Below are 23,992 nucleotides of genomic sequence, written 5' to 3' on the forward strand. Positions count from 1 at the left end.
GACAATTCAACGAAGAAAATGTATTATTTTATATCATTATTTGATGTATTCACCATCAACGCCTCTTTTGTTCAGCCTTGCTCACTACATGCTAGACATTTGACAGTTATGCTGGAGCTGACCCGCCAAAGTCGAGCAGATGCATTTTGCTCGAATTTGTGAAGGGTTGCATTTATGCAAAAATGAGCAACATTTTGTTTGTTTGATTTTCTATTTCAAATTTATTAAAAAATTTAACGATTCATTTATAATCTTCGTAATATAATTCTAAAGTCATGGAGGTAACGAATATCATAAACATCCATTTACTAAACCTAAATGTCTACTGCATCTTATTTTTTTTATTTTAAACTACTTTTCTTTACCTTTTATGCTCACACATACAGCCAATTTTTCCCAATAGACGATCGCAAACGATCGCAATTTTGGGGAGCACATTTGCGAGAGTCTCTCCAATCGAAGACGGATTTGTTTGAACAGCTGCGTATCCAAATCACACATATTATCGTGGGATTTACAGCACAGCATGTATCTTAGTTTTTATCACACACCGCCGCCGAGATGGCTTCGAAGAAGGTCGTTCATTCTACTGTGAATCGTGTCTCCTATGCTAAGTGCATATTTCGTGTGATTTTAACCTTAAGTTTAATAATATTACTGTTTAAAACTGTTGTTTACTACAGTGCGCTAGTCAATACAAAGCATGCAAATACTTTGCGGAACAAATCACTTACATTTTCAAACGGAACCGAGTATCAGCTCGCATGTGAGCTTTCCGAGCCGAGAGCGCTCGATGCCATTGGGCGTATCAGTAGTGATGAGTGTAAAATTAAGCTAGCTGATGCAGCTTGCAAAAATGTACTGGGCAAACTGACGCCTCGTGAGATAGTGAGTCAGTGTCCGCGCGGTAGTTATGTCCCGTACCGAATGGTGGGATGCTTTCCTCGGAGGAACCTTACACACGATACGCTTTCTAGAATCTTTGCACACAGCACGCCTAATACTTGTGTCAATTTTTGTCTGCAACGTGAATTTCGCTACGCCATCGTTCAAAATGGGTAACACTCCGACAAACAATCCCGAAAACAAACCTTTCATTATTCCCGTTGCTTGTTTTCTCCAGAAAAACATGCTCTTGTTGCGATGATGCACCAAATCAGGAGGAAAGACTTAACGATCGTATGTGCAACGCACCGTGCAGTGGAAATTCGGACCAGTTTTGTGGAGGGAAAATGACGTCCTCGGTGTACGAAACGGGACTGACGAGTAGGTAGCTGAAACACGTGTTACAATCTCATATACAAACATCCTTTCAATAATTGCAGAGCGTCCGCAACAACCATTAAAACTCTATCCAAGCCCAAAGGATAAACCCGTCCGTATTGCATTCCTGTTGATGTTCCACAAACGCAATCTGCGACAAATTCGCCGACTACTGCGAGCTATTTACGATCGCAATCACTATTACTATATCCACATTGATCCGGTAAGATAAATTTAAGAATCATTTTAAGAATCATTCAAAATTGCAACCAATCGTCAACACTTTCAGAAACAACACTATCTCTTCCGTGAGCTTTTAAAGCTGGAGAAGGATTTTCCCAACATACACGTATCCCGCCAGCGTCACACCATCACCTGGGGCTGCTTCACTCAACTGCAAGCCTTGTTATCCGCTATGAAGCACCTGCTCAGCCTGCCCTCGTGGAATCCTGACTTTATTCTTAACATGAGCGAAAGTGACTTTCCTATCAAAACGATTACCAAGCTAACACAACTCCTGACCGCCAATCGGGGACGAAACTTCGTCCTAATGCAGAGAATGGTAACGGTGGACGAGTTTATCAGCAGGGCAGGTTACGATAAGCAGTTTGTTGAGTGTGAAAATCGAATGTGGCTGATCGGTGATCGTGCCCCGCCGAGCGGTATTGTGACGAATGGTAGCAATGATTGGTTTTGTCTATCCAGTGACTTTGTACGCTACTTTTTGGATACAAGCCATGACCTGGTGGCGAAAATGATGGCCATCATGGAGCATACGGTACACAGCACGGAAAGCTTTTTCGGCCAAATGCTACAAAACTCTCCCTTCTGTGAAACGCACTACGACAGCACCTTGCGGCTTATTAGTTGGGTGCGTGGCAAGGGCTGCCCAAAGGGTCGCTCGGTCGAGTGGACGGGATGTAGCCCACTGACCACACGGCGGAGTAGTTTTCCCAATATTCAACGACACCTAACGGAAAGCATTTATGCGGTGCGAAAAATCAATCCCATCTACGATCAAATGATTGTGCTCATGATTGAAGAGTATGCGTACGGAAAGTATCCTTCGGGTGTGCCGAATCTGAATGCCTACTGGCAAAGCGTTTATCACCATGAGGATGCAAAGCACGAGGCAAGAATGAGTTCCGTTTTAAATGTTGCACACGTGCTGCTCTATATCAATGCGCAGGAAAACCAGTTCGAGCGATACGAAGTGTTGAAAGTGTTGGAAATAACACATTACTTTAATCGAAACACATTTGAAGGGTTTTTGATACGACATGCTGCACTGTTGAACGATCATCGCCTCGAGCTGGAAGTGTTTGTGAAGCCGAAAGACACCTTTCAGCCTCACCGGGCGGTAGTGAAACAACTGGCCAACTTTAAGCTGCAAATTTCAAACACGATCGATTGGGTCGATAATGAGGTAATCGATTTTGATCGAGTGCTCACTGTTGATAAACAGCCTGTGCTAATGTTTCAGTTTCCAAAATATAAAACCCTTGCGCAAACGATTAGCCATAACATTAGCGTCGAGTGGATTAATCCTCGCCAACGATTGGTTACGATTGAACGGTACACAATCGAGCAAGAACCCAACGTAATCGATAACCAGCCGCTTGAAAGCACTGCTCTGAAAACGCCCCTCGTTCCCGGTGTATGGAAAGCGAAAGTTTCTGTTAATGCGACCTATGTTGGAATGATTGATTTTCTGGTAGTCAAAAATAAGCCAATTGTACAAAAACAGGCTTCCACCACAACTACTGACGCTTGTGTTCGACCACGTGGTATCCTCTCTGCTGCAAGCACCACGTGCCAACTGAGCAATGCAGATTATGTGCTGCGAAAACAGTTTCGTTTTAGGGCAAACGTTGTGCAAATGTATCAGCTCGAGAGCACGTGCCTCGTGGATAGCGGTGGGATAGCGCCGGAGCAGTTTACACATAAGCCATTGGAACGGTGTAACTCTACACTGTGGAGCAGTTTTGCGCCAGATCCGAAAAGTGACATCCATTATCGGTGGAAGCAAAGTGGTTAGATTCTAGGCCATAAAAATGCAATTACCATTTGCATGGCATTGTGCAATTTTGAAAAAATAAACACAACAAGCAGTGTCAAACGTCAAATAATGCACGTTTCTTTGCAAATGTCAAATTGCACCTGCAGCGTGAGCCAACCGCCCCGAATGCTCTCTCCACCATGTCAACAAAGCTCGTGTTGTCAAAACACTTCGTTTGCTTCTTGTTCGCGCTCCGTTGGTGCAGTTTTCTTTGCCCTTTCTTCTGTTTTCTGGCGGTTCTCCAATATCTGGAGCAAGTCACGACGACGGCGGTTCTTAATTAGATGTAATTTGATTCTTCGCACCGATCCACGTAATCGTACGTCGTAGGCAGTGTGCTGGTTCGTCCAATTCTGTGCATGCGTCAACAGTTTTACTCGACTGGATAGTTAACACGTCTTCGCTTTTTTCAGGGTTGATTTTTGTAGAACACGAGCAAGTGAACGTAGCTGCCCTTCCTTTGCGCGCCACGATCATGTCCATCGCGGGTAGGTGAATGCATTGGTGCGCCCGGAATCGGTCCCTCCGTACAGTTCGGTAGCATTCTCCTGTCGCAACCCAGAGCAATCCAGTCTCCAATGCACACGCGATTGAAAGGTCCACGTGCAGTGTTCCCTCCAGCCTAGCAACCGCTCACCGTCCGTCTGGTAGGTGTGCAGGTGTGTTTTGAAAAACAGCGATGCAAAAGTTCCCTCTGCGCCTACTATGGCGTTACAAAGTGTTCGTGCTGATCGGGTTTATGATCGTGGCCGGGCAGGTGTTTCTGGCGTACAAGCTTCTGCGCATGCCACTATCCGGGAACGAATCGTCCGCGGAGCGCGATCTGAGCCGCAAGCTGTACGACAAGTACGTGAAAAGGACGGCACCCGGTGACAACGCGCCGCTAGAGCACCGGGGGAAGGACACTGCCGACGCAGCTGGGCGTCAGGGCCGGAGCGCCGCTAGGGATGATGGCAAAGCGCATCCAAACCAGCACGCACTTCGGCTCGATGAGCTCGACTTTGTGCCGCCGTGTGAGCTCACGCGCAAGGAAACAGTTTCCGCCATCCACCGTGCCAAGAGTCAATCGTGCAAGGCGAAAATTGTGGAAGTGGCGTGTGAAATACAGGCGGGGAAGTTTTACCCCCAGCGGCTGCCAACGTTCTGCCCTCGAGGGGATCATTCGCCGAATCGGGCGCTGGGATGCTTTCGGGATGAGAAGAATTTCCGGCTGCTGTCGGGGTACTATTCCACCTTCAAGACGAACAACTCGCCGGAAAAGTGCATCCGGTTGTGTCTGCAGTCGGGCTACCCGTTTGCGGGAGTTCAGTATGGGTAAGTCGAAAGGGAAGAGACTTACCGGAGGGGAAAAGGATATTTAATAACCGTTCCTTTTGCTTTTCTGTTCATCTTCTAGCTACGAATGCTTCTGCGGCGATGAGGTACCGAAAGTGTCGGCCAAGTTGCCCGACTCAAGCTGCAACATCAAGTGTCCCGGCGATCCAAAACAGGCCTGTGGTGGATACTTCACCATTAACGTGTACGAAACTGGCATACGCAGTACGTTTCGGAGCAACGCCGGTCATTCTGGATGTTTTTGAATAATGTTCGACACTCTTTTTAGAATTTGCCGCCCAAAGCACAGAAACTGTTCCGAAGCGTGCGGACGAAACGGTTCGCATTGCGTTCCTGCTGACGCTAAACGGCCGTGCGGTCCGGCAGGTTCATCGGCTACTGAAAGCACTGTACAGCCCACGGCACTACTACTACATACATATCGATGCGGTAAGTTAAACCGGCGGTTGCTATGCTTTTACACCACACACACACAGGCTTACTAAGATCGAGTTCTCTGCTTCACAGCGCCAGGAGTATCTTTACCGTGAGCTGCTAAAACTGGAGCCCAAATTCCCCAACATACGACTCGCCCGCAAACGGTTCTCCTCGATCTGGGGCGGCGCGTCGCTGCTCCAGATGCTGCTCTCCTGCATGGAGTACCTGCTGTACGAGTCCGGCTGGCAGTGGGACTTTGTGCTCAATCTAAGCGAGAGTGATTTCCCGCTCAAAACCGTCGACCAGCTCGTCACCTTCCTGACGGCCAACCGGGGTCAAAACTTTGTGCGCAACCATGGCCGCGAGGTGCAGCGGTTCATCCAGAAGCAGGGCCTCGACATGACGTTCGTCGAGTGTGACAATCGGATGTGGCGCATCGGCGATCGGGCCCTGCCCGCCGGCATTACCATCGACGGTGGTAGCGATTGGGTGTGTCTGTCGCGTGACTTTGCCCGCTACGTCACCGGGGACGGTGTGCGCCAGCGGGACGAACTGATCCAGGGGTTGCTGCGCGTGTTCGAGTACACCATCCTGCCGGCGGAATCGTTTTTCCACACCGCGCTGAGGAACTCGCGCTTCTGCCACACGTACACGAACAACAATCTGCACATGACGAACTGGAAGCGGCAGCTGGGCTGCAAATGCCAGTACCGCCACATTGTCGACTGGTGCGGGTGCAGCCCGAACAATTTTCGCTCGGAGGACTGGGAACGGCTGCAGGCCAGCCAGCACAAGAAGCTGTTCTTTGGCCGCAAGTTCGAGGCGATGGTCAATCAGGCGATCGTGCTGCAGCTGGAAGAGTGGATGTTTGGACCGTACCCGGCCGAGTATCCGAATCTGCACGCGTACTGGCAGAACGTGTACCATCACGAGGATGTTGCGACGGCTGCGGACGGCGCCCTGCTAAACGTGGCGCACAGTTTGCTGCGCATGAACGGGCGCACCGGCACGGAGCAGCTGTACGAACCGGGCCGGATACGGGAAATTACGCACTACTTCGAGCGGGACACGTACCGGGGCTTTCTCGTACGGCACGAAGCAATGCAGGGGACCGGCTGGAGCGAACTGGAGACGTGGATATCGCCCGTAGTGACGGCGAAAGTGACGCGCAGCACACCGCTCGCCCGCCGCCTGATCCATCTCGAGGTCAGCACGGAGTACGACGAAAAGGAGCAGCTGTCGCGCAACTTTCCCCGCATCATCGGTACGAATGCGGAACCGGCGCTCATCTTCCGGCTAGCGCCACCGCTCGAGACGGAGCGGGTGAAGGGTGGAAACGCTACCAACCATTCGCTCGCCGTCGAGTGGATCGATCCGGTGGGCACGATCGTCGCCGCTAGTCACTTTACGATCGAGGACAGCCCGACCGGACCACTGCACAGCTTCAACCACTTCCTGAAGGGGGCGGGCAAGCTCAAGTTACCCCTTGCGGAGGGTGTTTGGGGTGCCCGGCTGCTGCAGGGGAAAGCACTGCTCGGAGCGACACGATTTCTCGTCACGGAAGCTACCTTTAGGGAGGGTCGGACGGAGGAAAATGAACTGCTAGAACGCCATACCCACCGGCAGGTGTTGCCAGTGCGCCGTGGGTCAACTGCAAACACGGCCACGAGCAAAATTCGTGCCAAGGAGCGAAAGCAACACCCGGTAGGGCATTCGGGCGATCGGCACGATCGGGCCGACCACTGGCAGGAAGCGGACGACCAGCAGCAGGTCCATCAGCTGGACAAGCTGGTGTCACAGTTCTTCTCGATCCGGGAAACGTGTGCGGTGGCCGGAGCGGAGCGGAAGGAATTGGGCCGATTCGTCGATTGTAAATCAACCAGCTGGAGCAGCCTGGCCGCGGATCCAAAGAGTGATATCGACGTTGAATCGGTAACGTCGAACTAGCGTAGGGTGTGGGGGGAAAACAAGCGGGGTAATAGCTCAGAGGCCCTAGATATAAGCAGGGAAGTGTTAGTGCCATTTGTTTTTGTTTGTGTTGATTGTTGACCTGTCCCTTTCCTAAATCACCGAAACCTTCCAAGCGAACGCCACACGTACATATCGATAGGGAGCGTGTTTCCCCCGCTCTCTCCGGCCGGTCCCACACCGAAAAAGGCTAACCTTTTTAAAAGCTTTTCCAACGGAAACCAGTCAATTGCTTTTACGAATCCTGTTGCGCGATTAAGGAAAGACTAAATTCTTACTCAAAGACGAAATTTTCCTGTGTGTTTGTATGTGTGTGTGTTTTTGTAAGTGTGTTCTTGCAACAGTCAAAAACTGCCAATTGAACGAAGGTAGCTTGCGCGCCGCGGAGATGATGTTACGAGTGAGGGAGTGTGAGTGTTCCGTGTCTCTAGTTAGTACCTTCTAGCCTATACTCAAAATGTCCGCTGTCAACAGCCGCCTGTTTAGGAGTCAACTTATTATCAAATTATATATATACCTATCCCGTGCAGATACTACGCGTGAATAAAAAGAAACAAACCAAAATGCCGTTCCACGGGAGCGTGTGTGTGTATTTCGGAACTCATATCAGCAAGTCATCGTCGGGATCCTCCTCGTCAAGATCATCCTCAGCGTCCGGGTGGTACAGGATCTTTCCTCCTTCGGGGAGTGTTTTGAAGCTAAAAGAACGTTCCAAAATATTACAAAATCGAACGTAAAAAGGAAACTTGCAATACTTACAACTCAAAGGGCAACGTGAGTGCATTCTTCGCCGCTACCTCCTCATCCTTCAGATCGATTTTGAACGTACCCAAGCTGGCTGGATTCGGCGGTGGAGCGACCTCCATCGAAACCGCGGTTGCTTTGGTCGCAGCTGCTCGCTTTGCTTCCACAACAGTGATCGAATCTTTCAGCGGATCAAACTCGTAATACTTGTGCGTGACGGCTCCGGTGTTTTTCTTTACCAGCAGCGACAGGTGCTGCCGGTCCTCGAACGTTATCACACTGTCGGCCATATGCTCGAGGTAGGGTCGCAGAAACGGCTCCTGCAGCTTTTGCTCCACAATCCACACGAACACGTGGTCGACGGTGGCATCCCTTTTGCACTGGGCGATGTAGTGGAATATTTGGCGCGGTTCAAATCGACGCTCTAGCTGCGAGAGGATCAGCAGCAGGTATTTTGACGATTCGTTCAAATGGGTCACACCGGTGGTGATAGCTTTATCGCCGTACTGCTCGCTTAGCCAGCTGGTTGTGACTTTATTTGCGTTTGGTTCAAAGCCTAGTTTATCTAAAAAGTGGCAAGCAGGTAGATTAGTGCAGGAGACGAACAGAAGGATTGGTCTTGGTAGCCTACCGGTTATAACGATGACCTTTTGCTGTGGCAATGCCCGTGCACTGAGCAGCTCCAACCGTGTACTTCGACGGGTAAAGCTTACGGACATGTTTAACTACAGTTCTTACACGATTTGGACGTATTTTTACACAAATTTGTGCGTTTTTGATGACCCAGAAAGGGAACGTAAAACCATGCACTTTGTTTACTTCAACTCGTGGCGTTTGACAGCTGTTTGTTTACAAACAATGCTAGTCTCGGAATATCTTTTTTTGTGAAAAAGAATCATTTTTATTGATAACTGTTGTGAATTAAAACGTGGATTGATAATTTGTTGTTGTTAAATCAAAAATAAAGATAACAGATATCTCAAAACCGGCAAAATATCGGCTGTGATGATTTCATCAGTAAACGTGAGCAGATAGCAGTTTTCATAACATCAGATCTGAATACTGCTAGCAACCCCGATGAATCAACTTTCGAGGTGATTTTTATAGTAGAACTTTAAATTAAATCACCTCTAAAATTTGCAGGAATTAACGAATTTTCCGATTTTCCTTCCCAGCTTCCCACCAAGAACTTTTCAACCACACGATATAAACACGGCGCTCCGCGCAGCACAGCAAAACATCTGGTTTTTGTTGTTGTCAATCAAAATACCACACCACAACGCAATTGTTTGTCGAGGAGTGCAATCGTGCTTGTGCGTTGAACCTGCTTGTGGAAAGTAACATTGAAATCGTTTGTGAATCGAAACACGCAACCCTCACAACTATCATCATGTCTCTGCCGCGCAACATCGGCACCCTGCTGAAGGTTTCGCGTGCCCGCAGCGTACCGGCCGCCCTGTACCATCAGAACGTGCTGGAGCACTACGAAAACCCGCGCAACGTCGGATCGCTCGATAAGAAGGACAAGAACGTCGGCACCGGGCTGGTCGGTGCTCCGGCCTGCGGTGACGTGATGAAGCTGCAGATTAAGGTGGACGAGAATGGGAAGATCATCGACGCCAAGTTCAAGACGTTCGGGTGCGGTTCGGCCATCGCTTCCAGCTCGCTGGCCACCGAATGGGTGAAGGGCAAGACGCTCGACCAGGCTGGGCAGCTGAAAAACACGGACATTGCGAAGGAGCTGTCGCTGCCGCCGGTCAAGCTGCACTGCTCGATGCTGGCGGAGGACGCCATCAAGGCGGCGCTGGAGGACTACAACAAGAAACAGAAGAAGGGTGGCGAGTAGGCCCTCTCGGCGGCATCCATGCATTCGGTTCGGAGGCGGAGATGATTGTGTATGATAAGGAAGGCGATGTATTAGTTTGTATGTTTGGTGCAACTTGCTGTATGCTTAGTCAATAAAACTCATTTATTGGTGTTGAACAAGTAAAACAAAAGGGGTGAAAGAGTTCCTTTGTCGCAAATAAGCATTTTTGTGCATTTCCGGGGGCGATGTAAACAAAGTCAGGCTGTTCAAGACACCGGTAGTTTGCGGGTGTTTACGTAACGATAGTGAAGGAATGATGCATCGTTTTTCTTCGATCCTTTGAGATAGATGGGGAAATAATTCTAGAACGATGATTCATGATAAATAGTGCAGAACTATTTCATAATGTTGGAAAAGATCTGAAAGCTGATAATACTATCGTGAGAAAACAAGTGCTTAAGATACAATAATGCAAACATACGACTAAAGAATGGAAAATGCTAGTAAAACATTGTATTTCCCGTACAAAGAGCAGTGAACTTTCCTATCGCAAATTCTACTTTGAATTGCATTTTGCATCTTTCCCCCCATGCTGTTGTTAGCTGCCGTCTACACAAAGCTGGCCTTGAACTTGATGACTTTTTTTTTTTAAATTCAAATCCCCGTTTATCACAAGAAATATAAAAATGAAGTAAAATGAATTGAACTTTATCAACTTTGCATTCTCTTCAGCCAGTATTGCTCCAAATCGTTACCAAAAATATAATTTTTTAACATTTCTCAACATTTGTTTCGCGCCAAGTGTAAATTCCACAAATTGCGCTTCAAGTGAAGTGTTGAACCGTGTGCGCTAAACATACGCACCAACTGTCAACTGTCAAAACACAAAAGGCGGTTTGTGCAAAAACAAATCGCGCACAGCTCACGGAACGTGAAATTGTTCAAAAAAGTTGCAAAAAATGCATACAATCAAGCTTTAGTTAGTGTGATAACTTTTAGTGACACATCCCCACACCATTGCACAATCACAATTTAGTGCCAGTTAGCAGAAACGCACATCAATCACGTGTCGAAAAGTTCCGGAGTAGGGGAAGGCTTTGTTTGCGTCGTCCTTAAACTTCTTCCCCCTCCTTCTCGCTCGCTACGGCAATATCGATTGAATCTGCTCGGGCGAGGGCAAACACCCTGTCGAAGGCAAACCAGGTAGTCCAAAAGGGTTCGCTACTATTCCAAGCTTCCTGCATAAACGAAACGATGTCACACCGCGAGATACTGCAATCCATCCGGGAGGACGATTTTGTCGAGTACTTCCTGTTTCCTGCCCGCCCATCCGACCCGTCCGATGTGGAACTGGAGAACAACGAACACGCCCTGGAGCCACTGCTGCAGGAGGTGAACCGGTTGGCGGAAGCGTTCTGCCAGCGGTACATCTGGCATCGGGACGGATTTCGGGTCGTGCCGCGGCTGCTAAACGACACCCGCATGCTGATCGAGGCGGCCGAGGGACAGAATGGTACGGCAAATGGTAAGTGCGTGCGATGGAGGAGGGGGGACAGCATAGTGAGCGTCATGTTTGAACTTTGTTCGCGTTTTCTATTTTTAGCGAAACTACCCTCTCATCTGTACGGGATTTCCCACGTCGGTGACAACATACAGGATGAGTGGTTCATTGTCGCGCTGCTCTTTCACTTGACCGAGCGCATCCCCGGGCTGGTGGCGCGCGTTGTGGATGCGGACGGTGAGTTCCTGCTGATCGAGGCGGCCGAACAGTTGCCCCGCTGGGCCAATCCGGAAAGCTGCGAGGGGAAAGTTTTCATCTGCAATGGCACGCTGCGATTGGTGCAGCCCAGGGAGGAGGGGCAGCAGGAGTCGCTAGAGATACAGGATGCACTGGAACGGGTGCGTGGCACGGAAGGGGCAAAGTATTGCGTTAGCGCCGAGGTAGATCAATGCATACGCGAACGGATTCAGGGCTTCCCGGAGGACATTGTGGAGCATCACCATCGTGCGACGGTAAGTGTGCCCGTTGGTGTGGCGGCAGTGCTGCGCGAAAACCCGCAACTAGTCGCACCGGCCGTGCTGGCCTTCTGTGGGCGCGATCCGATCGATCTGAAAGCGTGCCGGGCGATGCGTTACTTTCCGCCGGAAAATTGCGTCAACGTTAGCGTCACCTTTACGAAGTGTTTGTACGCAATGTTGGCGCAGAGCCGGTACCTGCCGGACCGTCGGACCGGTTGGACGATCCCTCTGTCAACCGATCCGGCGTACAAAGCGCACATGCTCGGTGTGAAACTGGCCTGTGGGTTCGAGATACTGGCATCGCAGGCGAAAACTTCTCGCACGGACTGGGTCACGGATAAGGGGTGGAAGAGTTACTACGAATCGCTCAAAGCGAAGGGATACTTCCGGGACAATATCGAGGGTTCGCAGGAGCACACGAAGCTGCTGGCGATTGCACGGGAATACTACGCAGAAAACCGGGACTCGATGCGTACTACACCGAAGATAGGGGAGGAAATCGTTTCCATCCTGAAGCGCAACGAATGGGACGTGGAGGAGCTGCGCCGGGAGAGTGCGGAGCTACCGCCCGCGGACAGCGACGATTGGATGAACATTTCGCCCGAAGAGCTCGACCAGCTGCTGACCAAGCGGTACGGTGCGAAGAAACTGTTCTCCCTCAACGGCAACAACGCGAACGCGGCGGCGGAAACGTTCACCTCGATGGTGAGCGATTTTCTCGACCAGAAATCGGAATTCGATGGCGTTGTGGTGGAGGACGATAAGGACGCTGAGCAGGCGGCAAAGGCCGTGCTGGCCAAGCTTGATTTGGGCCCGCTTAAATCACCCACCAAACCGAAGCGCACGAAAAGCAAGGGAGCACACGATCGACAGAAAGGTCAACAGAACAGCAAGAGCGCCACATCCGTACCGGATGCGGGCAGCACGATACCGCAGGAATCGCCGTTCCATCAGTCGGTGGACTTTGATGCGGGCGCGTTTGGGATGCACGTGCGCAACATGCTCGATCTGCTCATACCCGAGGATCGGTGGGATTCGTCGGACGAGTCGGAAATGAGCGACTACAGCCAGGATGAGTACGATCGCAACATAGAGGACATGTCGCCGACACGCACGAATCGGGCGGTCCAGAGCGAGCTGCAGACGTACATGGCACAGATGGATCGCGAGCTGGCGGGGACGACGATCGGCAAGAGCTTCGAAACGGCCATCGACGATGGGGAGGAGGGAGGGGACGAGGGTGATGGTGGCAAAAGTTCCGCACCGACTGCCGCGGGCGATGATTTCGACGACATTGAAACGTTCAAACCGGTCAACATCGACGTCAACACGCTGCGCAACATGATGGAAAGCTACCAGTCGCAGCTCGGTGGGCCCGGTCCGGCGGCCAATCTGCTCGGCTCGATGGGTGTACAGATCTCGAAGGGTGGGGCGAAGAGTGGCGAGAAAGGGGGAAGCACACAGCAGACGGATGTTTAATTGTCCTTCTTTATCAATCTCGCGCTTAAGGTGTAACTTCTCCCCCCCACCCCCTCCCCCCGTGTGTGACCAATTTTGTGTGTCATAGTATACAATGCTTACATCACTCCCTTTGTCCCGCCCCTACTCTCCTGCCAGTGCCAGTTAGGTGGATGTTGTTTTTCGAAATGAAAAAACAAAACATTCTACGCTTTTTTATCCTAAGATCGATGCACCACCCCGAAGAAATGTCTCACGAATTGCGTCCATTTTGCTAATGCATTTTTATCATAGGCGTAGAGAGTAGGTAGTATCAGTATGTAAGGGAATAGTTTTTTTTTTTTTTAATTAGGCTCGGATAGAATCCGTTTTCTTTTTATCCCGCTTAGCGTACGCGTATCCTCCCGAACTCCATGACCTTTTCCCCTCATTACCGCATTTTCAATCACTTTTGTCTCAATTAGATTAAACGATGCATCAGGCAAGGAACAAGGTTAAATAGGCGAAAGAGTTTACCCCACAGTTTAGTGTTGAGTGTTTAAAGGAATTTAAGAAATCGTATCTTGGTGCTGAAACGTAAATGAACGTACAAACGAACTTCAGGCTCCTGGTTGAGCAGCTGATAGAGAACGGATAGGCAAGAGCGGATAAGAAGAAGCAAGGATGCAATTAATTTCAATATCAATCACAATTACTGTATTAAGTATCTGCGAAACACGTGCAGTTCGTGTTTCCTCCTGGCTGCGAAGTCGTCGCTCATTTTACTTACACTTACTTACCTACCCTTTTAAGCTATTTTATAGCGTTTACGTACACTTCTTACCTCCGGTATTACTGAATCGACGCAACGCAAAGCTTTGTAGTGCGAGCAGGCGGTTAAGCCATCTACCAATCCCGAAGGATAGGCCATTTTTGAAACGGCAAACACAGTTTTTCTATGTACGTGTACGTCTACAACTAGCCATGGATGAATAATAAAAAAAAACCCCAACGCATTATGCCATGCTGCATTACGCAATTATGATGATATTAAAAAAAACATTCATTCCTTTATTACATTAAATTAAAGTTGGATTATTTACAGAGTGATTTTTTTTAAAAAAGGACCGGAGAGGACGGATTCATTCGTTCATTATAATTGGCCGTTTAATCGATTACCTTTATTATTATTATTATTATAGTTATCATTATCAACCGTCAACTTAACTGGATTGTGTTGGTTTCTATGCTTCTAATCAGGTTACGATTATTGCTTCAAGTTAAAATTCCCTACCAGCTAGTTAAAGTTATACTTTCGTTCGTATTCACCGCTTCGTATTCGTTCGTTCCGTTTAATCTTCTTGCGCGAGACACCCGAACACACGCACCACAGGCTGCGCTATGACCCGGCGGCGGTGTGACAAAATCGTTGCGAAATCATTTAATTTAAATGGTTAGTAACTTGGTTTTGCGGGGGGTTGGACGGCTGTGAAAGGATAAAGACTCTGGGGGTGGGAAACCAATTCCCTCCGATATAAGTTAGCATTAATGCGTGTAAAAGTAACTGTCACTGCTGGTTCAAGGTGTTTGGCACCTGTCTAGTATAACAAGCATTAAATTGTAATTCTTTTGCATTAAAAATCCTTTCACGATGATAAAACGTAAGGCCCCTCCTTTACATCTTCGCTCACAAACTCTCTGGACTACTGAACAATCGTAATAACGTGACACTCCTCAATACCGTGTAATGTCGCGATCGGAGTATTTGCCGCTCATTTTGCTAACGGAAAACCGATCCGAGTATCGATCGCGCTCGTCGAACCGATCCGTCTTGTAGTCGATCTCCTGCGGCGTGTAGCCGATGCTCTTCTGCCAATGCTTCGTCCAGTAGAGGTCCTCGTTCTTCAGCTGGGACGGTGTCTTCGCATCCCGGCACACGATCACGCAGTAGATCATGCTGCCGATCAGTGTGCCGAAGCCGAAGATAAGGAACACCACGCCCAGGATCCTGTGAAGGAGCGGAGTGATGAAGACATTGTTAGTGGATTGGTATTGGAAGACTTCAATGCGTCACTTACCAAACAAACAGTGGCTCCATGAACTGCATCACTATGACAAAGCCGAGTGTGATCAGGATTAGGCCAAGGTTTAGCAGCAGCATCAGACAGCAAACACCCTTCACGTTCGGGCAGAACGGGTTCGGGGCGGACATGGCCTCTACCTTGGCACCGTGACGCCGCGAACTGCGACCCGTTTTGGCCGTGCTGGCAACACTGTACACACTGCGCGGTCCGCGGGATTGATGCGTCCGGTGGGCACTGTAACGACTGGAACGGAAAAGGGGAAGAAGTTGCCATTAGTATTGTACTAGTTATGGGACTGATCTCTAAACCCATATTGACTTTGAAATTAATATTCCCTGAAACTGCTCCTGAAGCTATACCGATCTTGGAACAGACCGTTTCTGAAGTGCTCCACACTACATACCACATTACCGTACCTCATTCCTGTCCTGGAAATGATCGTGAGCCTATGCTGGTGATCAAATCCATAACAGACCTGGAATTGATACTGAACCTAGATCGATCGTGGAGTTGAGCTCCTGACCAGAGGGCATTGAATTGATTCATGAAGCCCATTCAGATCCCGGATTATATTAGGACCTCATCATGATCACCTGGAGCTGATTCTGAAATCATCCCGGTCATGCAACTGATGGCGAACCTATTAAAAATCCTGGAAATTCTGGATCTTGATCACATACTGGTATTTGAACTTCGACTGGTTTTGGTCCTGTACAAATACCGGTTCTGCAATAGATCTTGAAGCCATCCCGATCTTGGAACTGATCTTGAACCCATACAGGTCCTCATACATACCGTTATCTCAGATCCTTTGCGATGGTCCACAACTTATATCGATCCTGGAACTAATCTTGAACTCTTAATGCTTCTGCAATTTATTCAGAATCTATATCACTCCTGGAACTAATCCCAAACTCAATAACTCCTAGAACTTTTACAGAACTCATACCGTTTCTTAGAAGTGATCTCCAACCTATCCATTTCTGGAATTGCTGATGAACCCACACTGATCTTGGACTTGATCCTCAACCCATACTGGTCTTAAAACTGATAAGAACTGTATCCTATAAGTCAAGCAACGAACCTATCCTGCTTCAAAAACCGATTCCGTTACCATATCCCCCTGAGCATTGCGCTTACCTTATTTCCGACGGTGCCTTGTAAGCCGCGGATGTGACGTAGATATCGCTGCCCGTTTCACCGCCATGATCGTAGCTGAGCGCGGACGGTGCCCTCGGTGGGGCGCGCGTCGGTGGACTAGAGAGCGGCCGCGGGCCACCGTTGTTCTGGTACTTGTGCTCGGGGCGTGATTTGCGGGCCGGCGCAGTCGGTGGTGTGGCTCGCTCGTTCGCCACCGTATACTCGGACAGCGTGCGCTCCGAGGGGGCCCGCTGGCTATCCTCGCCATCGGTCGAGTAGCCCCGGTTGGCCTGTGCGTACGGCAGATCTACCGTATCGCGACCGTGCGTTGCCACATAGTGGTTACCCTTTACCCTGGGAAGACAAAGACAGTTGGATGTTAGTTGGAACAGTGAATAGCGCACATACGATCATGTCGCACTTACTTCTTCACGGTACGTTCGTGAATGTTCTTCAACATGTTGACTGTGGATGTTGAAATGATGGGGTGTACAGGAGGGAAAGATTGGAGATGATCCAAGCAACAACGGATGAACTGAAGCTAGATTACAACGTCTTAAAGCTAATGCCACTTCTTAATTTGTACACACAAGCACGCACACGAGTCGATCGTTTTTAGGCACTAAACTGTTGCCGCAACAAAACGGGCACGCGGATCAGACAACACGGTACGCACGCTGGCACATCGGAGAGATGACTTGGCAATGCTGGGTCGTTCGTTTTTTTTTCATACACACACTTTGACCCAATAATGGGAGACCACCAACCGTTTCGGAATCTCCAGTTTTCAGCTCACTCACTGTATCTCTTGTGCGGGCATTAGGATTAGGACTTTGGTGATCGTTTTTTGTTGATGCTATTTCTTGAAACGATCGTGCGTCTTTGATGAGTTTGTTTGCGTGTTTAGAGAAGATCCTAAGTTCTTTTTTTCCTCTTTTAAGAGCGGCAAATTAAATGATTCCACTGCTTCACAACAAAAACACACACACAGACAACACAACAATAATCACGATGATCTCTTCTCAGGAACTGTGGAACACACGAGAGAGCTCCCTTATTCCCAGTTATTCATATGCACGGCCGGCCATCATTATTATAGTCAGCGTGATCTGCAGCTTCCATTACGATCATCGTAACATCGTTCCATCATCATCGTCGTCGTCGTCGTCAGCCAGACCTCACGGTCATTATCGGTTTGGCAACATCCAAACCTAGCCTCTGGGCCAGCAAACCTCCCTTCCGAAAAAACTGACGGAGGATCACACTCTCGCTGTCGTCATTGGAATTCGGTGGTGTACGATCCAGTATGGATGGCTCTTCGTTCGGTCGGTGGGAATTTCCGAATGCAAAAAAACAGGCGCTTAAGCTGAAAGTGAAAAGAGAGAGAGAGAGGAAAAAACACTCAAATTCGGTTACAAAATTGTTGCTCAAAAGAAAACTGAAATAGATGCAAGGGGGATGGCACAAGTCGGCTTAAAATGGGGGGCATTTTGATGATCAAATTGGCTCACGCTCGTGCCTCGCGTGTTTGGTGGCGTTGGAGTTGAAGATGAGCTGCAAACGGATTATAATGCCTCGCCGACTGTGTTGCTGTGAGTTTACCAAACAAAGGTCCGCGCTACCTGGGAGCTTTTGAACATTTAGCTCCAAGCATTGGCATGGAATGGCTATGGAGCGTGAGGGAAGCTTTTGGGAGAAATATCATCGAAGAAGCAATTTGCATCATCATCATCCGTATAATTAGCCTGCAATTGGAATTGGTTGCGGCGGGTTTTCGACCGTTCGGTTCGCGTGCGTTTGGCACGTTCGCTTTTGCGGAGGCGAGACGATTGGAAGGAAAGAGCGTGTGAACAAAAAAGAACAAACGCCTTCAAACACAATTTAATAGCCTGAAATACATCAAAAGAGCGGCAAAACAGCTTTTGGAACAATTAAAACAATATCGACCCCGATTTGAAGAGCGCCATTGACTGTGTGGTACACTGGGTGCAATCAGTGTGATTAATTCACTCACTTCTCGTTCGCCGGGTAAATTAAACCACCGGCTGAGCAACCGGCTTTTCTTATTACACTTCGGGGGTATGGTTGGGGAAGGAAAAATGATTCATCGAACCCGATTCATCACCAACAAGCAGCGCAACAAGCGTGACAAATGAAGCTGTCGCGGGAAAAAGGATGCGCTCCTGTCGGCCCTCCCTGTCTTGATAATTAAACAACGTGTCTTCATCCATTGTCTAAAGCAGCAATCTATCTGCATGATTGATCAATGCAAGAAGTTGGTAGAGCTTTTATATTAAACCATTTCTTTTTGCACATTAAATATTCTTCTTGGAAATGTGTTTGAAGGCTTTAAGGTTTGAGAAGGAGCACAAAAAAGGGACAAAATTTGAGTACAATTTAACCTGTTTCATCTGTTCCCGCCATTCGTAGGGAGAACTCCCACGGACCGCCCAATCAATCGCTTTCGATCGAAGCGATAAAACAAGCGAAGAGTGATGGGAATTTGGAGGAAAAAACCTCCCTTTTGTGAACCCTTTTTCCCTTATTTCAGTCTTTTTTGTGTGTGTGTGCCTTTGCATTCTCAGAAGGGGCGAGAAGGACAGCTTAAGCTCTCGCGGGTGAACCATCAAAGCTTCCCTCATACGAAGGGAAATAAATAAGGCAATATCGGGCAAGCTAATAGAGTGCGGGCACACCTTCACTTGTGGGCCGCCCTCGCCCCGTTTGTAATTCACAAACCTGTTGCCAACCTGACTCACGATTCAGGCAGGCAAACAACGACCGACAAAACAAAAACGGGGGCCGGGCAATGGTTCCCGTTAGGGTAGGTCAGCAAGCGCCATCGGGGTCCAAACGGGCATCCACCGCTTCGCATTCACACGATCGGAAGGGCGTGCAGGGTCTGCAGCAAATGTTGAAATATATGACACAGTCAAAAGAGTAATTGGCAAAACCGCCCGATTTGAGACCGACCGAAGCACAGACACACGGGTTCGTGACCGTGTTTCACCAGTCGGTTCTGAATCGGTTCTTAGGGATAGGGGATATCCAACTTCCACTCTGCAGGACACGCCCTTTCCTCCATTGACCGAGGATCGTGGCGGTAGCAAAAGGTGTGAAATTGTGGCCGTTCGGGAGGGCTCTCTCTGGTGGAGGGCTGGTGCGGTGCCATTTTTCATTCAACAGTTTAAAAAAACGGGCTCCCCTCGGTGTGCTGCACACGAGAAGCTCCTCGTGGATGGAACCTTGTGTTCGAGATGGAATGTGTCTGGCACGAACGAGTGTGCAATCAATAAAGCCAGCAGAGATCTCTGAACTCCCTCTGAACGCGAGGCACATTGGGAGTGGCTCGCGCTTGGTGTGGCGTCATCCTGCGCCGTCTTAAAACTTCGTGGGAAATTCCCTTTTAGTTCTCTTAGTTCTTGGCCGTGTCTTGGTTGGTGTTTATTGAGTTGTTCGACAGGGAGGCACACTACACCAACACTACACTACGGGGCAGGGTGGCCTTGTTGGACGCGTCGCGGCACGGTTCACTTTGTCAAGAAGCGCTGCATCGGCATCATTGGGGCGTCATAATAAAGTGCAGCACCTGAAGCACCTTGTGCTTGTGTGAAGCTTTTCTTTTCCCTTTTTGGAGTAGTCGTCCTTCAGAGCGTGCTGAACTGAAGGAACTGATGACAGGGCTTTACAGCAGGCACAAAAACACTGCACTGATGTAATATTTACGCAGTCATCACCTACACGGACGTATGGGATTATTGATGGCTTTCTAGTTCTCAGTGGATGGATGACGACTAAACACAACAAAAAGCCCCCGTTGAAAAGTAAGCAACAAACGATTGAATGTGAACAAACAACTTCATCAATCAGAAGTCGTTGTCGACGGGCTTTTTTTCTTGAAGTAAACTGAATAATCTTCTCGATTTGTTTTAATCATGATGCAGAAGTAATGCCTAATCTCATACATACGGAATTGCAGCACCATTTTAAAACTGAACACATCGCACCAGTAACATTCGTTATACGGCACGATCCACCACTGTCAACGCGATCGCGACGTCTCGCAATCAACTGAGCCGCCGTTTGTTAGGTTAGTCCGTTGAGGTCGTGAAATTCCCCAAAGCAGACCCACACCTTCTTGAAAAAAAGGCTTAGCTGCTGTTTGTGCTTACAAAATGTTCACTTCCTTGCACCACTAATCAAACAAACGTCGTCACATTTTCGGGTGGTGGCGTTTAGGAAAAGGAGGAAATTCTTTGCACACTCGTTACGGGCGAGACACGCCCGCCACATCCGTCGGTGATTATTGTTAGAATTAACTCAAAAGCCGTTGCCGTGACGGTGAAGATTTGCGATGTGAAACTTCCGCAACCGTGGAACGGCCTTCAAAGGACACACATGCTACACGAACGACGCTGCTAGTGCCCTTTCGCTGACTTTGCTGGCAAATGGGCAGAACGCGCGATCGCTAGCATGTTCCGCTGCCTCAAGGACGGACTCTTTGCGCGTATTTCCACATTGTCCGGTCTGTCATCTTAAAAAAAATGGGGGAATGTGGCCAAAGTGGGAGCTTTTAGTGCTTCTCCTACCCGGTTCTTCCCCGAGGGCGTTACAGGGTTTTCCAGGACACTTTATTGACTCCTTCTTATAGGAAAAGAACTTTATGTCATGGGAATTGGACTCTATAGCAAGCGTGTTGGACAAATCCAATAAGAATTTACAAGAAGCTTGTCCAAAAAGAGTGTCACATTGTCCAATTCCCGTTGCATACAAGTTCACTCCCAATAGGGTCAAGGAAGTGTCGCACAACTATGAGAACCTCAAGAAAACCCTGTAAAGGCGGCAAGATCTTTTTGTTAAACTCTTCACAGAACGGTGGCTGTAGCAAAGCATCTCGGCATGCAGAGCGGACGTAAGAAGTGAAAATAAATGCACACCCTGGGAGGGCTGGAAGGGGGAATGATGGGGAGCAAAACCATTATCAACTCGTTTAGTGTTCAATTTCCATTAATTATAATTTTTTTGCTAGCTAGAGGGCAAACGCTACCGCCAGCCTCTCGACGAACAAGATCGCACCCCTAGACCACCGATGGGGCCGTTGGCCGTTGGTGAGAGCGAAACTGAAGATGTCGTTTTATCTGCCAATCGGCACCCTTTCTGGGCGGGTGGGGGAAAGGAGCGTGTATCAAGCTCAATTGGACGGGAATTTTTACGACGCTTTTGCCGTCGCGCCTGCCAGCAGAACGGCAGACGGGCGAAGAGTTCTGTAGATCTGCTAACGGAGATGCGAGAAAGCGGGAAGATGTGCCCGGTGGGCGATGAAAAAGGGAAACAATTACGTCGAAAAAGGGGATTAGGGTGAGGATTTTACCAATCGGAAACGCAATCAGTGCGCGCACCAGCCCCAGACCTTACTTTGTCTTCGTACGTGTGCGTTTTTTTTTTGAAGCAAAGACACACCACCCCAAAAGCGGTCGATGGAAAACAATCGCGGTTTTAATCGCCCTTACACACGTGGGAGAGACAGAGGATAAGGGATTGCCGGCACGCCGGCCTTCGGGGGATTACGCGACCACGGATCGGTGCAGCTAGTGCAGCGGCAGCGGCATTGACGGCACGTCGAAGCAGCGAAGGACTCCTCCATCCCATCTTTGGGATGGGCGATGATTGTAACGAGCTGCATCGTCGGGGTGGACGATAAGAACACACCATGCCCGCGCAAGGAATGTCAAGTTCGCCTGTGAGTTCTGTTGCCAGTCGGGTTTGCCATTCTTGGGGTGCCGCGCGTTCGTTTCACTTCGGGTAGGGGCGAGCAACAACCAACGGGTGAGATCTTGTAAAATGACAGATAATTGATGTGCCGCACGGTGCACGGGGGAGAGCTTTTGTTTCTGCACCATTTTCTAAGCGTAGGGGTGGTGTGGACAAAAGGGGAGAAGGGGAAGTCCAATGCCGAATGGGTTTGCAGGCATGGGTAGTACCGGTGTATCATCACACAAGGTCCATTCCCTTCGGCACTGTTGGCCGGGTATCACTGACTTCAAACAAACGTCCCCGACCGAACGCCTTGTGATCACATCCATTCGATTACAAGAGAGACAAGCACAAAGAGAGAGAGTCAGAGAGAGAGAGAGAGAGAGAGAGAGAGAGAGAGAGAGAGAGAGAGAGAGAGAGAGAGAGAGAGAGAGAGAGAGAGAGACAGAATAGTTGCTGACAATAATGTTACCATCATCATCGCCGAGCACATCCTTTCACGGTGCGGTGCAGTTTGCGCTAATGTCTTCATAACATACGCGGAAAGGATGCGCTTGCCCTTGACAACGGGTTTGCGAACCAAAAGCGCGTGCAGCACGCGCTCCGTAACGGGGGAGAAGTGCATTACAAAAACGGGTTGGAGCAAAAGAAGAAAAACGGTCGGCCCGAGTCGGCAAACAAACACCGAGATTGTCCCATTCCAAACATCAAAAGCCATCTCGGACAGGGGTGACGGGGCTTAGTGTGGGGGGTTATGAACGTCCGACCCCACCGTCCGAGAGATGGATCGCTTAATTAGGAACCGTAAAGAGAGATGTGGACAGGGGAGTGTGTGAGAGAAAGAACGAACCTTTACCACACTGGACCTAAGCTTTTACGATCCTTTGCGTTGGGAGCTCCGCTTGGTAGAATTTACAGCCCGGCTAGCCATAAATCGGCCACCGAGTGTCATCAACAGAGTGCCGTGGAAGACTACCGTGAAGAGAGTGTAGGGAGGGTGGGGAGGGGGTGTGCAAACTACTCCCGGTAGGTAAATATTTGCCTATGATAATCGTACTGCAAAGGCTTCTTAATTGAGATAGTCTCTTTGCGATGTGCCGGCAGCCTTACGGCCCTACGAAGAAGGGCTTCAAACTGCACTTCAAGAGATCTTCACCGATTCTAGCTCGCATGCCATTTGCAACTAATTAATTGCCCCGTGTGTGCGGTGGGAACTTCTGAAGTAGCAAATCAACACAACTGGGACCTCTTCCCAGTCCTAGCATTTAAGGACATTGAGGCGGTGATATCTGTAAAGCGAGCTGTTATTTAATTAGCTTTATTACTTCCAGCGAAACACCAAACACTGATGGGCAAAACATGTATGCAAAAGGTAAGCAACAACAGGCTGGGCATTGGGACATAATGATCGTGCTGTAATCAAAACGGCGGACGCTTCACGCGCTGATGTGTTATTTTAACGATGCGCACACCAAAACGCAGCACCATGACAACTTCGTTAAAGCTTCGATTGATACATCACTAATGACAAATGACAAATTTTGTGGACCAATGGGGATCTAATGTGTCAATAACAATCACATTCAAAAACACACATACACACACACACAACGCTTGCAGTACTCGGAACTTTGGACCTTTGGAATATTGACCCGGTCGAGCGGATAATGTTGCACCGAACCGTGGTCTGCCGGACGCTTCCTTCTACTAACGCACCGGTCCGTGTCCTGCGTGTTCTAAAACGACGATTTTGCGACGTGGAAAACGCGCGTCCATCAATTATTAAACCGGTACGGGTGGTGGTGGTAGTGGACACAAGATTGGAAGAATTTATCATGCTCATGTTCATAAATTGAATGTGATGGAAGATTTGTCGTTTGTCCGTTGTGATGGAGAGACAGAAAGAGAGTGCAGGTCGCTTGTTTTGCCTCGTGATATCTCTAGCTGGAAGGTGTACCCATACAC

General features: G+C 48.9%; 6 protein-coding genes across 9 annotated transcripts in view; 4 read left to right on the top strand and 2 right to left on the bottom strand.

Annotated features, from left to right (window-relative positions):
- The first annotated feature begins 627 nt into the window (after positions 1 to 627).
- Positions 628 to 3,765, top strand: LOC1276479 (xylosyltransferase oxt). The gene is made up of 5 exons (XM_315833.5): positions 628 to 1,058; positions 1,124 to 1,266; positions 1,326 to 1,486; positions 1,553 to 2,134; positions 3,751 to 3,765. The coding sequence occupies exons 1-5, from the start codon at positions 928 to 930 to the stop codon at positions 3,763 to 3,765; spliced, it is 1,032 nt and encodes a 343-aa protein (XP_315833.5). The 5' UTR covers positions 628 to 927.
- On the top strand, positions 3,468 to 7,606 carry LOC4576539 (xylosyltransferase oxt). The gene is made up of 5 exons (XM_061652322.1): positions 3,468 to 3,663; positions 3,736 to 4,636; positions 4,719 to 4,861; positions 4,926 to 5,086; positions 5,165 to 7,606. The coding sequence occupies exons 2-5, from the start codon at positions 4,002 to 4,004 to the stop codon at positions 7,019 to 7,021; spliced, it is 2,796 nt and encodes a 931-aa protein (XP_061508306.1). The 5' UTR covers positions 3,468 to 3,663; positions 3,736 to 4,001; the 3' UTR covers positions 7,022 to 7,606.
- On the bottom strand, positions 7,607 to 8,718 carry LOC3290060 (elongator complex protein 5). The gene is made up of 3 exons (XM_556483.4): positions 8,418 to 8,718; positions 7,802 to 8,351; positions 7,607 to 7,740 (listed from the first exon to the last, which is right to left on the bottom strand). The coding sequence occupies exons 1-3, from the start codon at positions 8,503 to 8,505 to the stop codon at positions 7,644 to 7,646; spliced, it is 735 nt and encodes a 244-aa protein (XP_556483.4). The 5' UTR covers positions 8,506 to 8,718; the 3' UTR covers positions 7,607 to 7,643.
- Positions 8,719 to 9,090: 372 nt separating this feature from the next.
- On the top strand, positions 9,091 to 9,783 carry LOC1276480 (iron-sulfur cluster assembly scaffold protein IscU). Its single transcript, XM_315834.5, has one exon. The coding sequence runs from the start codon at positions 9,177 to 9,179 to the stop codon at positions 9,630 to 9,632; it is 456 nt and encodes a 151-aa protein (XP_315834.2). The 5' UTR covers positions 9,091 to 9,176; the 3' UTR covers positions 9,633 to 9,783.
- A 675-nt stretch (positions 9,784 to 10,458) lies between these two features.
- Positions 10,459 to 14,709, top strand: LOC1276481 (protein ecdysoneless). Its single transcript, XM_061652272.1, has 2 exons — positions 10,459 to 11,118; positions 11,197 to 14,709. Exons 1-2 carry the CDS (start codon positions 10,848 to 10,850, stop codon positions 13,089 to 13,091), a joined length of 2,166 nt encoding a protein of 721 aa, XP_061508256.1. The 5' UTR covers positions 10,459 to 10,847; the 3' UTR covers positions 13,092 to 14,709.
- The window catches only part of LOC1276482 (uncharacterized), an 88,505-nt gene continuing 78,601 nt past the window's right edge, over positions 14,089 to 23,992 (bottom strand). For all 4 annotated transcript variants that reach the window (XM_061652274.1, XM_061652273.1, XM_061652276.1 and 1 more), the window contains 4 exons: positions 16,699 to 17,639; positions 16,274 to 16,627; positions 15,128 to 15,376; positions 14,089 to 15,057 (listed from right to left, as the gene is read on the bottom strand). In XM_061652274.1, the coding sequence (XP_061508258.1) occupies positions 14,784 to 15,057; positions 15,128 to 15,376; positions 16,274 to 16,627; positions 16,699 to 16,733 (912 nt within the window). In that variant the 5' untranslated portion in view covers positions 16,734 to 17,639 and the 3' untranslated portion in view covers positions 14,089 to 14,783. The remainder of the gene's footprint in view (positions 15,058 to 15,127; positions 15,377 to 16,273; positions 16,628 to 16,698; positions 17,640 to 23,992) is intronic.

The sequence above is a fragment of the Anopheles gambiae genome, chromosome 2, assembly GCF_943734735.2.
Source record: "Anopheles gambiae chromosome 2, idAnoGambNW_F1_1, whole genome shotgun sequence".
Classification (NCBI taxonomy): domain Eukaryota; kingdom Metazoa; phylum Arthropoda; class Insecta; order Diptera; family Culicidae; genus Anopheles; species Anopheles gambiae.

Coding starts and splice junctions, on each gene's coding strand:
- LOC4576539 (XM_061652322.1), top strand. CDS start 4,002: ATGCAAAAGTTCCCTCTGCGCCTACTATGGCGTTACAAAGTGTTCGTG. Junction 4,637..4,718: donor TTTGCGGGAGTTCAGTATGG/GTAAGTCGAAAG, acceptor TTCATCTTCTAG/CTACGAATGCTTCTGCGGCG. Junction 5,087..5,164: donor ACTACATACATATCGATGCG/GTAAGTTAAACC, acceptor TCTGCTTCACAG/CGCCAGGAGTATCTTTACCG.
- LOC1276480 (XM_315834.5), top strand. CDS start 9,177: ATGTCTCTGCCGCGCAACATCGGCACCCTGCTGAAGGTTTCGCGTGCC.
- LOC1276481 (XM_061652272.1), top strand. CDS start 10,848: ATGTCACACCGCGAGATACTGCAATCCATCCGGGAGGACGATTTTGTC. Junction 11,119..11,196: donor ACAGAATGGTACGGCAAATG/GTAAGTGCGTGC, acceptor TTCTATTTTTAG/CGAAACTACCCTCTCATCTG.
- LOC1276479 (XM_315833.5), top strand. CDS start 928: ATGGTGGGATGCTTTCCTCGGAGGAACCTTACACACGATACGCTTTCT. Junction 1,267..1,325: donor GTACGAAACGGGACTGACGA/GTAGGTAGCTGA, acceptor CAATAATTGCAG/AGCGTCCGCAACAACCATTA. Junction 1,487..1,552: donor ACTATATCCACATTGATCCG/GTAAGATAAATT, acceptor CAACACTTTCAG/AAACAACACTATCTCTTCCG.
- LOC3290060 (XM_556483.4), bottom strand. CDS start 8,505: ATGTCCGTAAGCTTTACCCGTCGAAGTACACGGTTGGAGCTGCTCAGT. Junction 8,352..8,417: donor AAAGGTCATCGTTATAACCG/GTAGGCTACCAA, acceptor GCCACTTTTTAG/ATAAACTAGGCTTTGAACCA. Junction 7,741..7,801: donor CTCACGTTGCCCTTTGAGTT/GTAAGTATTGCA, acceptor ACGTTCTTTTAG/CTTCAAAACACTCCCCGAAG.